General features: G+C 28.2%; 1 protein-coding gene across 1 annotated transcript in view; it reads right to left on the bottom strand.

Annotated features, from left to right (window-relative positions):
- Window positions 1–1,027: 1,027 nt before the first annotated feature.
- LOC100211419 (uncharacterized) overlaps window positions 1,028–15,699 on the bottom strand; it is a 34,753-nt gene continuing 20,081 nt past the window's right edge. The window contains exons 5-6 of the mRNA XM_065792868.1: window positions 1,500–1,581; window positions 1,028–1,390 (exon numbers count right to left, since the gene is read on the bottom strand). Of these exons, the coding sequence (XP_065648940.1) occupies window positions 1,241–1,390; window positions 1,500–1,581 (232 nt within the window). The 3' untranslated portion in view covers window positions 1,028–1,240. The remainder of the gene's footprint in view (window positions 1,391–1,499; window positions 1,582–15,699) is intronic.

Below are 15,699 nucleotides of genomic sequence, written 5' to 3'. Positions count from 1 at the left end.
AATGTATAGGGATCAACGTTGATCCAATGTATATGGAATAATGTTAATCCAATGTATATGGATTAACGTTGATCCAATGTTTATAACCCAACGTGTATGGATTAACGTTAGATTATATACAGTGGATCAACGTTGTGTTTGCATCGAGTAAAGGCAGATATACAAATATATATTTGTATAGTCTTTATCCAAATATTTTAGTTGATTAAGGAAATATACTTTCCTTTTTCTTATATAACGAAACATCAAGCCACAAGCAAAACAAACATGAATAATGCCTATTTTATCGGATGTACTATTATTATTTATATTAAACATAAATTAACGTTATCAGCAATGTTGACTGCATTTATATTTACTCATACATTAATTAGGTGACCAAGTTATAGTAAGAACTGTACTTTCAAGATCTCGTACAATATCTGTCTGCATTCTCTATGCTATCTTTCTAAATTTAATCATAATATAACTTGTTTAGAAATATAAAAGACTTTATTATCTCATGCCTATATTATGTTATGCCTACCCTCCCTATATATTTTTATGATTGTCAGAAGCAATTCAAATAACTTCCTGAATAATTCAGTTGCCCAAACTTGCCCGGTTGTCCTTAATATCCGTAAACGTCAAGCTATCATTATGCTAATCTTCCTACCATTTTTAGTTTAACTAAGGTTATAGCACGGAAAAAATTTAAAAGAAAAATTGTTTTGAAAAATTGATATAAATAAAATTAGAAAAATTTGTATAAAATTTAAAATAAAATAGCTTTGGAAAAATAGTTTTGGCCGTTTTCTGACCACTTCGAGGCACTGTGATACGTTTATACAAATACATTTTGACCTGATACAATAAGAAGTATAATACGTTGGGCCAACGTTGTCTTTTGGTTGTTGGCGACATTGTATTTGTACCAAAATAATATAAAAACAACGTAAGCGGTCGATAATGGGCCAACGCAACGCGCAACATTGTTTTAACGTATGTGTGCTAGCTGGGTAGATAGAATTAATAACAAGTCAACATGTTTAAATAAAATCAATAACAAGTCAATATGTTTAGAATCAATAATACAACAATATATAAATAATAACAATTATACGCATCAACCATATCATTCACAAAAAGATAAATTTACAGAAAGATAAAAAATATTTATATACAGAATATACACTAATAAAACAAAAGAATTATTAGGATAAAATTTTTTTTCATCAACTTCATCCTACACGTAAGACATCTAAAGAAAAATAGGATGTAACTGCTTTTTCGTCAGCTTCATTCTACACGTGGGACAACTATGAATAGTCTTGACGGCTTTGAATATACATTCATCACAAAAAATATGACCACAAATTGTTGAAGTAAGTTTGCGTCCATCAGAACTTATCTAAATATAAGAAATTTATTCCATCTCAAAAGCACCTTCTTAAAAACATCATAAAATTTCAAAAGTATCCTAAAATAGTCATTTAAAATTCCTTTTTAAAGTGATCTACCTGATCTAAATTATCCAAACAAACAGAACAAGTTACACTCGTCTTTTTCGGAGATTTATCCATAGAATCAGACTTTCGCTTCCTATAAATATATAACTTATTAAAAATTTAAATTAAATGTTTGTTTAAAGATTTATAATTTTAAAATTCAAAGAATTGCATTAGCAAACTATTTCAAAACATTTACATACATTTGCCTTTTTGATTTTGAAAGGTAACAAAGTTCAAATAATTTTCGACCGCTTTTATAATAATTTACAATTTAATAAAGTCAAGGTTTTAAAATAGTTTCAACTGAAATTTAAGGAGGAAAAAAAAATGTAGAGACGTTTGTAGTTCTTCATTTTAAAAGAAATACATACTTCGACAGGTTTTCTGATATTTTAAAATTATCTTTTGAATATTTTGAAATTATTTTGTTATTCAAACATAGCTCTAAACTTTTATGCACTAAAGACTTTTTTATTCTGACTAAAGACTATTTCTCTTTTGTCTAACATTAGTTTCTTGAAAAACTTGAGTGAACTCTTCTCTTAACTCCTTTAACTGCTTAAATGAATTTCAATTAGGTTTTCTATTAAAAAATTTTACTTACCACGCAATGATAAGTATAATTGAAAATATTGATGAAAAAATCAAAAAAAGTCTCGATACTGGTCTTTTAGTTTGTGGTGTTTTTATTGATTCTTGATTCCTTAATGTTTTTAATTTACGTTAAGGACCAAATCAACTCCGTTCACTTCTTGTCATTTCGCCAAATTGCTGATGGTATAAATCTCTTGCATATCAACAAACTGTATCATTCTTTATGTGAAAATATAAATTAATATCTAAAAGGTATAATTTACTGGTTAAATGTTAGCCTTATGTCTTAACATTGAAAAAACTGAACTTTGTTTTTCTTTAACAATGTTGAAATTAAAATCAAAATTAATAATAAACGGCTATATCTTCGTGATTAAATATCTTGGAGTATTGATTGTCTGCTATTTTTCATGGAACTTTCATATTGATGAGCTATGCAAGAAACTTACTTAAGCTAATGGAATACTTTCAATTATTTGTCATCATGTTGATGAAGTTAACCATTGTGTTAATAAAGTTAACCATTATGTTGATTAAGTTACCCTTAAGAATAATTACTATTCATCATTCTCATCTCATCTTAAGTACTGTTGTCAAGTTTGGGGTCAAATTGGAAACATTACCAAGTTCACCACCAGTTTATTAGAATAATAAACTTCCAGCCTTTTAAATCAGATACATCAGTCCTTCAAAAAACCTTAACGTTTCAACCTTTTCAGCACTACTTACATTTCCTAATCTTGCTTTTGACTCTGTAAATATAAATTTACTCTCTTCCATTACAAACTGTTTAACGAAAAATAAACTAGTACATGCAGTAGTAGAGGGTGCGGGCCGTACCGGGTGACACCATCATGACCTGACACAGGGGGTGACACCAAAATGAAAAAAAAATCCAAATATGACTAAACTGCTCATGCTCGTGTTAACTTATTTTTGTACTTGGCTTTATCAATAGTTTTTAGGTTTTGATTTTACAATATTCTTTATTAATAACTCCGTTATTTCTTCATTTCAAAAATCTTTTGTCTTTTATTCAGGATAAAATGATTGTATTTCGCGCCAACTTTTTTTCCAAAAGACTTTTTTTATGCTTTTTTTTTAAGAAATTCATAACTCCTCGGTATTGTTAGTAAAATTCTAGAGGGGTGACACCAAAAGTTTGCTGCACTGGGTGACACAAACCTCAGCGACGCCACTGCATTCGTGCTCTACAAGTAATATATAGGGTAGACTGGGGTAATTCTATCTCCGGGGTAATTCCAACCCCTAAAAAGGTATGGAACAATACAAGTAAATTAAAAAACTTGAACCACCTTTAATTCATGTTTTTGATTGCCAACTTCCTGTTTCTCACAATATATATGCTTCCTGTATCCATACTGCTTTAAAAATTTATTTACAAGACTTATTTTTGGAAATTCAAAATCATCTTCAATGTAAGTACCGTATATGTACTTTAAAATATATTTAAAATAATATTTTCATTGATTTTATTTCATCATTTATTTTTTGGATGTGTTTGTGTATTTTTATTTCGTTTTACAAGTGCATTTAAGCTCAACTACACATTAAATTTGTATTTCATAAACGAAATGGAAAATCCCCCTGACCCAGATTGTGAAATTTTTAATTACAAAAATTGAACCTTTGCTTGTAAATAACCTGAAGCAACATGTTAATTATGTAGTAATAAAATCTGTATTTAGTATTAGATATATAATTATTCATAATTGCCAATAATTCTGACTTTAATTGTAGGTGATGCATTCCCCACTAACATATAATGAAAAAATGCTTTCTCCGAAATCCTTTATGTATATTCATGAATATTGTTTTTTTTTAGAACATTTTGGTTCAAAATTTGTTTTTAATTATTATTTACCATGTTTACATCATTTCATGTAAAAATTTATAATAAAATAAAATTAAATAAAAATGCATTAAAATTTTCAAAAAATATTTATTTTTTGTTTTGTTTTTTATTAAAATTTTAATTTTATATCAACGGTTTGCTTAAATATGTAAATAAAAATAATTATTGTACTGTTTTCTTGTTTTAAATTTTATATAGTGATTTTTAAGCATTTTTTAGAAGTAGGGGTGGAATTATCCCAGTTTACCATATATATATATATATATATATATATATATATATATATATATATATATATATATATATATATATATATATATATATATATATATATATATATATATATATATATATATATATATATATATATACATATATATATATATATATATTAAGGTTTACTAAGAATTGAATTTGATATCGCACACCCTCTTAATTGGGGAGGTTCAACAAGAAAACTGGTGATAGGAAGTGTTCCCCGGACCTGCTTTGTAAGTCCTTTAAAGCCTCGTTTTTGTCTGTAACAAAGTATTTCTAAAATGTATTAAAATGAACTAGTGCCAGAGTTACATGCATCAGTTTTACTTATAAGTTTGAAAAAAATTATAAAAATGCATACAGCAGTGACCCGTTCCCAGACCCATTCTAGGGACGCTTTGACACGGAACTACTTTTTAAGCCCTTTTAAAACCTGTTTTTGACTAAAATGACGTATTTAAACCCACTATTGTCAGTGTTACACGCATCAGTTTTATTTATTAGGGTGAAGTCAAGTATATAAATGTAAATAGCAGGGGTAACATGGGGTGGTTGTGGTGGTGGTAAAAAAAGCTATTCTAAATATTAAAAGAAGCTATTTATTTTTAAAGATTTTTTTAATTTTTTGAACTGTTGTTTTTGGGATGATTATTACTTGACTGTCTTTTTGTAGCTTCAGTTGAAAAATGTTTCCTATGGTACTAAAGTACTTGGTAGAGAAGCTGTTATTGGTTGTCATTTTTTGTCAAAACTTCATTTAAGTCAGTGGCCAAACTAATTGCCCATTCTGCACAGTCATTAACCACTTTCATGGCACAGACAATCTTATATGCAGTCTAGTAGTCATCACAAATAGCCCAAGTTTCTAGAGACAAGTCAAAAATTCTTTTGGTAGATTAAGAGAGTCAAACAAATTCATTGTGTAACAAAATTAGCTATACAGAGTTTAGAGAAAGTATAAATCTTGTTTGGAGCAAGTCTTCTTTTATCACCAAGTAAATGGTTTTTTTTAAAGGCATTTACAATTTCTGCTTTTTCTTTGACAGAAAGTTAAAGAAAAAGTAGAAATTGTAAAAGCTAAATAATAAAATAATAATAAATCACTAAACAATGGTAGTACTGCTAGATCTTGCCATAACTGAAGTTTAATTTTATTTTTTGCAACATTTGCAACTTTGATGTCAACTTCTCGATTTCACAATTTCTCAATTAACTTTAAAAAAAGGAGATCATTTTTTGGTGTTTCTGTTGTAAGAGGAGCTGAAAACCAGAAATACATATATAATGTGGTTATGAAGAGACATATTCTTCTTAAAATCGTAAATACTTTCTTTGTGACATTTAATCTAACATTCAACTTGCACAATAGTAAACCCTAGGAATGCAAATAGTTATTGCACCATCCTCCTGCATTACTTGCAGTCATATCAAAGCAAAGACCAAAGCAAGATGCTCCTCAACACCAGGCCATTCATGAATGAACTCATCTACCTTCTGTCCTATCAAAGCACCAGTACCAGCAGGTATCTCAGGGATACCTAATAATTTTTCAATGTCTTGGCCAGATACAACATTTGGCAGACATTTACATCAATTTCCATCAAAATATGGCAATATTTTGTCATCAAAATGAGCAACTAGTGCAACCAAGGGTTGAAAATCATTTCTTACTGTTATTGCAAGAGGTTCACGGGATGTAGTTTGAGCTAAAGAGGTACAAGAAAATGTTAATTCATTTACATCAATACCAATTGCAGTCAAGGCTGGTCTGACGATCATCATCGCTTGTTGTGGTGTTGTTTTTGTTCGGTTTAATACTGCATTAATGAGTCAAGAATACAACATTTGCATACCATAATTGATAGTTGATTAGTGCTCAAAGTAAAATGTTGCAAAAAATTTGGACAAGCAAAGGCTTTTTGTGTTTGATTTGATATGACACAGTAAGAATTTTAATCCAAAGAGTAATCTGAATCTCTTAATGGTTCTGTAAATAAAATTTTACTTTCTTTATGTCGTTTTTGGCGCCTTTTTTCTTCAAGTTTGCGTTTTCTATATTTAACAACTGCTTGCTAATATATTAAGTAACCTTAATCTTGTTGCAACAACTCCATTCACCATGGGCAATATCAAAATATGTATTTTGGCAGTGATATCAAAATATGTATCAAAATAGTATCTTGGCAGTGAATTTTCTTTTCAGAGTATCAAAATAGTATCTTGGCAGTGAATTTTCTTTTCAGAGTATCAAAATAGTATCTTGGCAGTGAATTTTCTTTTCAGAGTATCAAAATATGTATCTTGGCAGTGAATTTTCTTCATAACTATGTTAAGCAGCAGATTTTCTACTTTTGAGCTTAGACACTTTAACATGCTGCTGGTGAATACTCTTTTATTTAGCTACTACATGAGGCTTTGCTATAGTAGGAATATTAACCTTGAACTAGAACATCCTGTATTGCAGAATATAGAAATTATTGACTTTTTGACAATCATTTCATAAAAAACTTGGCTTAAAGCAACACCAGTTGTTTGCAACTAACTCGGGCCATCTATTGTTGAGAAATTGTCCAAAAAGCCAAACATTTTTAGTTAAGCATGTTGCTTTACAAGCATATGATAAGTCTGAAGCAGCCTTCTTTTTAAGTTATATTTTTATACTTTTTTACTATAATAAATTTAAAATGCTTAAAGTCAATAAAATAATAATAAAATAAAAAATCTTAGATTATACAAAACCCATTTTTAACTTAATATTATAAAATAAAATTATACTTATAACTATTATTATCATATTTAATACTACTACTTAAAGGTTTTTAAATTATTGTTATTATTCAGGGTGGCCAGTTATTTTTTTAATTGTTATTATTCAGGATGGCCATTTTTTGCACTCAAGAGAGAGAAAAAAACATCATAACTCCTCCAATTTTGTAAATATTTAAACTTTTCCTTCATCATATCATGCATTAATTTTAAATATTTAAACAATAATAAATAGAGTGATAATTATTCTAAGGAGTTAAATTATAAGGAATCATGTACAAACTAAAATGAATTATCAATTCAAAATACTGTTAAATGTTAAACTATGTGCAACAATTAGGCTACAGGGGATGATTTATATTACAGCAATGCATTTCTGATGAGTCAAGCTAGTCTATTTTATTAGGCTTTCTGAAAGATTATTGGTAAATCTATTGTGGCCCTATTTTGAGGATGGAGTTTCACTTACATTAGTCCACTACTTAATTCTGATTGGATCTTATAGTATTGATATATATATATTTTTAGTTATCTTTCTGCCTGTCACCCTTCTTGTGTGTTTATTGCAGAGAGCTGCAGTTTATATATATATATATATATATATATATATATATATATATATATATATATATATATATATATATATATATACATATATATATATACATATACACATATATATATATATATATACATATATATATATATATACATATATATATACATATATATATATATATATATATATATATATATATATATATATATATATATATATATATATATACATATATATATACATATATATATATATATATATATATATATATATATATATATATATATATATATATATATATATATATATATATATATATACATATATATACAGGGTGATTTAATCAAAAGTATAAACTTTAAAATTGAATAAAAATTGTAGATCAAATCGGATTATTAAGTCCGATACACCATTTTAAAGATAAATTAAAAGGAAATTGAGTGATAAGAATTTATTTTTTATTTTTTATCAATATGACCTCCATTTTTTTCAATAAATAAATGACATCTTTTTGTAAAATTCAACGTTGATTCCAAAGCCGAAGTGTTTATTTTTTGGATTTCTCTCGTGATGTTCTCTTTTAAATCATCCAAAGTCTTCGGTAATGGCTTATAAACTTTAGACTTAAGATAACCCCATAGGAAATAATCACATGGATTGTGGTCTGGTGATCGTGGAGGCCATTGTTGCTTGGTAATGAATTTCTCCCCAAATTTACTTTGTAACCACTCTTAAACCATATTAGCCGTATGCGGAGTAGCCCCATCTTGTTGAAAGTAGTATTTTTTGTGACTCTCAACTCTATAGTGCTTAGGCCAGAAAAAATTTTTAAGCATATCCAGGTAATTGTACTGATTTACCGCTCCTTCGAAAAAGTAGGGTCCGTAGATTTTTCGGCAGGAAATGGCACACCAAAACTTTCGCATCGTGAAACGGTTTCTCTATCCAATCCTCAGGTCTCTCATTCAGCCACATTCTGTTATTTTGCTTGTTGATCGACTCAGTAAGGTAAAAATAGGCTTCATCTGTAGTGATCAACCATTTGTGAACGGACTTTTCCAAGTCCAGCCACCATTGAGCAAAAATGACCCTTTTTTCATAATCAAGTGGCAATAGTTGATGAGCACTCTGGTATTTATACGGTTTGAGTTGTAAATCTTTGAGAAGATCACGGCAAAGGCTGTATGAAATTTCAACATCAACTGAGGCTTTTCTGATCGACAATGTAGGATCTTCGAAGAAGAGTACTTTCAGCTTATTTCTGGCATTAATTCGAATGTCTCGCTCATTCCTCGGTTTTGGTGGCAAATCAAGTATTGTTCTGGTTGTATCAAATTTTTTAGATAATTTTGTGATAGCTGTTGCCGTTGGACATGGTCTGTTCTTAAATTTACTTCTATAAGCTCTCTGAACCAGACTTACGCTCTTCAACTCGACCAATTTTTTTGTTAAAAATATGCGTTTTTGAATATCGTATCTCATGGCTATGCTGTTATTTTAATTTTTTTGAAATTATTAACATTAAATTTCCTTTTTAATGAGCTTTAAAATGTACTATCGCATGTAATGAATTTGCAATCAAAAAATTAATTATGTTAATTTAAAGTTTATACTTTTGATTAAATCACCCTGTATATATACATATATATACATATATATATATACATACATATACATACATATATACATACATATATATAAATACATATATATATATATACATATATAAATACATATATATATACATATATATACATATATATATATATACATATATATATACATATATAAATACATATATATATACACACATATACATATATATATATATATATATATATATATATATATATATATATATATATATATATATATATATATATATATATATACATATACATATACATATACATATATATATATATATATATATATATACATATACAGTCCCTGGCCAAATTATTAGACACACTAAAAAATTTTATGAAAAATGGAAATTATCTTGTGATACCATACAGGAATTGTGTATTTACCGGGTGCAATACATGTTTTTTGCTTATCCATTTGATTATCGATATTATATTACAAATAAAACATTATTATGAAAGAACAATATGTATTTATTGACTCTTTAAAGAAAACAGACATAAATATACTTAAATGTCAATATTTTGTTGAGCCGCCTTTAGCCGCTAGAAGAGCTTTAATTCTGCGTGGCATGCTGTCAATGCAGGACTGTACCGTCTGCTGCATTTGAGGATGATGATTCCAGACGTAAATTATTCTTTCTTTGAGTTGAGGTTTGTTTGTAATGACATCTTTAGCCACTTCTCTTTTCATCAACTCCCAAACATTTTCTATGGGGTTCAGATCCAGGCTATTACCCCGCCAATCCAACAGAGAAATATTTTGCTCTGCCAAAAAAACTTTGACAGATTGAGCTGTATGGCAGGCAGCTCCATCTTGCATAAAAGTGAATGGTTCCCCATTTGAAAACCATTCTTGGTGCTGCGGAACCAACCGATTTTGCAAGACATTTTTGCACTGGTCTTGCTTCTTCATACCATTTACCACGTCCAGTGCCTTTGCTGCTGATGACTGACCAAATCATCACTTTAGTAGGATGCTTCACAGTCTAAACAACACAATCAGGATGAAATTTTTCTCTGTGACGACGACGCACAAACTGAGCTTTGTTCTGCAAAATTTCAAATGTGCTTTCATCACTGAAGCAGACCTGTCAAAAATAGCAACAAAAAACACTAAACATTTGTGCTGGTCTTCTGTCATCATAGGAAAAGGTTAAATGCATTATTTGTAAAGAAATTGTAAAGAAATCGTAACAACGTACTGATCTCCAGAAGTCCAGATCTTTATCACGGAACTATTTGGCCACGTCAGACGCTTTGCTTTTATTGCAGGTGTTATCTTGGGCTTCCTGGCAGGGTGGCAGGCTTAAAATCTAAATCTATTAATTTTCTTCGAACAGTGCATTCAGAAGCATTCACATTTACACCTTGGAGTTGCAATGTTATCAGTTTTGTGATGGCAATTCTGATTTCAAGGCAAATTTTCTTTAAAGATTTTTCTGCTTTTGGAGTGAAAATAGGCTTTCTGCCGCATTTTTTCCTTCGTTTTGAGATCAATTCTTCCCCTGACTCAATTTTCTGTTTTATACGTCGTATACTAGCTTCAGATATCTCCAATCTTCGTGATACTTCGCTATTTAAAAGTACTTTAGCATTCACAAGGGCCTTTATTTCAGCTTTTTTGCGTGGTGTAAGATCGGCTTTTTTACCCATGCTTAAAGTGTTCAAACTTATTATTATTTATAAATGTTGCACACGAAATAAACAGTTAAATGCATAATATGTACTGTAAAACTGGTAAATAAACAAACACTTCAGATAAACATGCCTGCAACTGAAGACACCGCGAACGCGACGGGAGCAGCTTTCGACTTGTACGCGTTAATGTACTAATTGACTCACAATGTAATACCATATATAGAAAATACATACAAACACAAATTGTATAATAAATTTCCTACATAAAAATCCATCACATCCATGTTTAAATGTGAATGTAAACTGCATATAAACTGGTATTATGCGATAAATCCTTATAAAACTTGAGTGCGTCTAATAATTTGGCCAAGGACTGTATATATATATATATATATATATATATATATATATATATATATATATATATATATATATATATATATATATATATATATATATATATATATATATATATCTATATATATATATCTAATTTTTATCTTTGACAGCTTGTTTCTCTGTCAGTAGGTACATCTACTGATGTAGAAACAAGCTGTCAAAGGTAAAAATTAGATAAGTGTTTTTACTAATTTATTATTGCTCTGTTCTTTAAGAACATTGAGCATTGAGTTCTCTATTTGTAGAATACACTAACATAATCTACTATAGCTTATTTATGTTAGCATTTGCTCACTTTTTTTGCTTATCTAAACTGATAAGGCCCTTTTAGAATTAGAAGAAAAAAACAAGGAATAATGAATGAAAGGATTGTGTATTATATATATAAAATGCAGAGTGCATTATATATATATATATATATATATATATATATATATATATATATATATATATATATATATATATATATATATATATATATATATATATATATATATATATATATATATATATATGGGTAGAATTCAATAAATACGGCTGCGTATAAACTTTTTTTTAAAATATATATATATTTTTTATTATGTTTGCTCGAAATATATATTTATTTGTTTTTGTATATGTGCAAATGTATATTTACACACATACAATTTACGTGCATATCATACCCATACATCTTTATACTTTATAGGTCTTTACACATCTTTACATTTTTATCTGTGTCATTTGGTTTTATTTTTTGTTATATAATTCTTTTAAATTAAACATGCTTGGCATGATCAGATAAAGCGTTGAGCAGGAGTTTGGTAGGCAAACCAGAGTAAGTACGTTTTTACTACATCTTTTTTTGATCTCTGTGTATAGTCCTAATAGTTTGAAATAATGGTGGTTACCTAAGCTCTTATCATGGTTGATTGTTTGATTATATTAAATTTTACCTTTGGTAGTATTAGGGCACATGTTGTCTTAAAATATAAAATAGATTCTGCATGGTTTTCTAAAATTGTTTTTAGTAAAATACTATAAATATTTTGAATAAAAAATTTTTCAAATAAAATATCCATTTAAATACGAATATGACTTAAACAGTTTTTATCAGGGTTTTATTGTTTAACTAGCATCTACTACTAATACTATAAATTACTAATACTATAAATTTGTTACTAATGACATTAATTTATTACTAATAACATCAGTTTGTTACTACTGATATCAATTTATACCAACATGGTTGTAGGTATATTTACTTCTGATACAACTTTATACCACATAAAAATTCTTCTTATTATTAAATTATTATTTCTACTATTATTATCATTACTATTACTATTATTAAATATTCATCACTGCTAGGTTGCTTAAAACATGATTGTTATTTTTGTGAGCAGTGGCTCGTCATTTTTAATTCAAACTATTATTGCGAAAATGTGGATTTGTGGCTTAGTTGGTTTTTGAAAGAGACCTGGTTTAAAACAACAACAACAACAAGAAAAACATCCATTTATCAGTACTTATTAGTAACAAGACATTAGTAGAGTTAGAGATGTGACGCATTTTTCTGGTTTTTGTTTTTTTGGAAAAAAACACAGGTGTCCGTTTTTTTTTTTTTTTGAGAAATATTTAAAAATTCATAAATTAATAATAATTTATTCAAGTGCAAACTTCTACTATGGATGTAACACATTATTTTTAAATTAATTTTTATTACAATATTTCAAGGGAGTATTGATACCCTCCTTATTAAGTATAATATAAATATAAAAAACCATTAAAAACAAAACAAAAAACAGTTCGATGCAGTAGTTTCTTTTGGTATAAATATCGAAACATAGGTTTTTAAAAGGAAGTCATGACATAACCACCATAACCCTGATTCAGACCGCTGTCTGAAGTTGCACATTCATTGCATTGTATTTCAAGTGCCTCCCTCACTTTACTGGTAAAATTATTAACCTCTACTTTCAAAGTATTCTTATTGTTCCATGCAAAACTACCGTGACAATTTTTTAAATATTGCTGAATAATCCCATTTTCCTTCATATGTATTTTTCTGATGTTGGTAAATCCAAGATAAGATTTTTAATTTTGTTTTACTGATATAACATTTTTTGCAGGAACATTCAAGTTTGTACACACCTTGGTAAGAATTTATAGGAACAGGATGTTTATTTTTTGTGGTAAGTATATATTGTAAATTTTTTGGTGATTTAAAAACTGGTGTGTAACCTGCTTTTATGAAAAATTTTCTTAACTTTCTCAACGGTAAAGATACAATATTTTTTGATGAAATGGATAAATGTTGAGTTTCAAAAATTTTTTTTCATTATGTAAATTTTCTGTAGTTTTTATAATAATTTCAGGGTTTTTTTTTTTTATTAACCATTTTCTACAAAAACCATTTTCTACAAAACCATTTTCTACAAAACCATTTTCTACAAAACCATTTTCTACAAAAACCATTTTTTACAAAACCATTTTCTACAAAACCATTTTCTACAAAACTATTTTCTACAAAAACTATTTTCTACAAAAACCATTTTCTACAAAAATCATTTTCTACAAAACCATTTTCTACAAAAACCATTTTCTACAAAAACATCAATTAGAAATAATAACTCTTGTTCGATATTATTATCAGAGCATAAATATAATACCCTATGAGCAATTCCTTTGAAAAGTCCGTTTATAACTTTTGGATCATGGCATGAGTTAGGTTTAATTTACGTATACCATAGTAGAGGTTTTTATTTAATTATATATATTAAACTCTTTTAAGATGTCTTTTAAAATTTACTTAGATAACTTTATCTTCCTCAATTTTATTATAATTGGTTTTAGTGATATACCAATATATTAACATTGTTTCTATATATATAATGTATATTGTGTCAATACACAATAAACATTATTTACATTTATTAAAACAACAGCAACAACAACAAAAACATCCATTTATAAGTACTTATTAGTAACAAGACATTAGTAGAGTTAGAGATGTGACACGTTTTTTAACAAAGCATGTTAAAAAATTCCGCAAGTGTTCTGATATAGTAATATATGATCTAAGTGTTCTGATATAGTAATAAATGTCTAAATGTAAAAAAAAAAATAAAGAAATAAAAATAAATAAATTATGAATAAATAAATTACAAATCATCAGATGAAAGTGGTCTGGGAAACTCAGTAAATAATAATAATTTAAAGTTTTTAAATTTTCCTTAAAATTAAGTACAGTATTGGTTTTTAAAATTAAGTACATTATTGATTTTTTTTAAAGGGCCTACTAGTGATATATATTTTTCTAACAAATATAACAAACAATGTAAGACTAAATTATTAGACAATATACAAATGCTCAAAGAAATAAATAATCTTAATAGATTGCTTATTTCTTTGGGCATTTGAAGTCAAATATTAAGTCACATTATCAAAATTAAAATGGTAATTTTCTTATAGGATAAAAATAGTTTCTATATACGAGTGTATCACAGTTGTTTGGAAGTACAACATGACAAATAAACAGTCCCATTTCTAGGTTTATAACTAACTTATAGCTAATAATAATAGCATGCTGGTCTACTCCATAAACTTTCTTCTTACAGTTTATCAGGTAACATCTTTAAGATTATTGAATTCTTCCTTACCAATCGTAGTAAAAAAGTTGTCCTCAATGGACAGCACTCTTCTTCATATCCTGTAACTTCAGGGGTTCCTCCAGGTTCTATCCTTGGCCCTATACTCTCTTTAATTAACATTAACTATCTCCCAGAATTTCTCACATCTAAGGTAGGATTGTTCGCTAATGATCCTACCATTTAATCTTGTCTTGATAAAAAGCTAACACTCTCTGATTGCTTAGAGGGGGCATTTGAGCTTAAAAGGATCTTACTTCTGCTACAGCATGGGGCTTTCAGTGGATGGTGAACTCTAACTCAGATAAAACTCAATTTTTTTCAGCTAATCATTATCGCAATAATCTAGATCTTACTATATTTATGAACAGTAATGTACTCAATGAGTCACCTACCCTTCATCTTCTAGAATTAACTCTTACTTCCGATCTTTCTTGGAAACCATATATCAAACCCATTGCAAAACTAGCATCTGCTAATGTTGCATCTCTTTATAGTGCTCGCCACTTTCTTACTCAGGATTCTATTCTTTATCTCAAATCCGACCTTACATGAAATACTGTTGCCATATTTGGGGCGGATCTTCGAATGATGCCCTTTCTCTTTTAGACAAGGTGCACCAACGCATATTAAACATAGTTGGACCTGCACTTGCAGCCAACCTCCAATCATTATCACATTGTCGTAATGTTGCTTCTCTTTCTCTTTTCTATAAATACCATAATGGGCACTGCTTTAAAGAGATAGCATTTCTTGTGCCATCTTCTAAAATTCATTCTCATGTTACTCGTCATATAAGTGTCATCCTTTACTGTAACTGCTCCTAAGTGCTCCAAAAATT

This window comes from Hydra vulgaris, chromosome 03 (assembly GCF_038396675.1).
Source record: "Hydra vulgaris chromosome 03, alternate assembly HydraT2T_AEP".
Taxonomy (NCBI): Eukaryota; Metazoa; Cnidaria; class Hydrozoa; order Anthoathecata; family Hydridae; genus Hydra; species Hydra vulgaris.
Note: the sequence above shows the minus strand (reverse complement) of the source record. Positions and strands in the feature narration are given on the sequence as shown.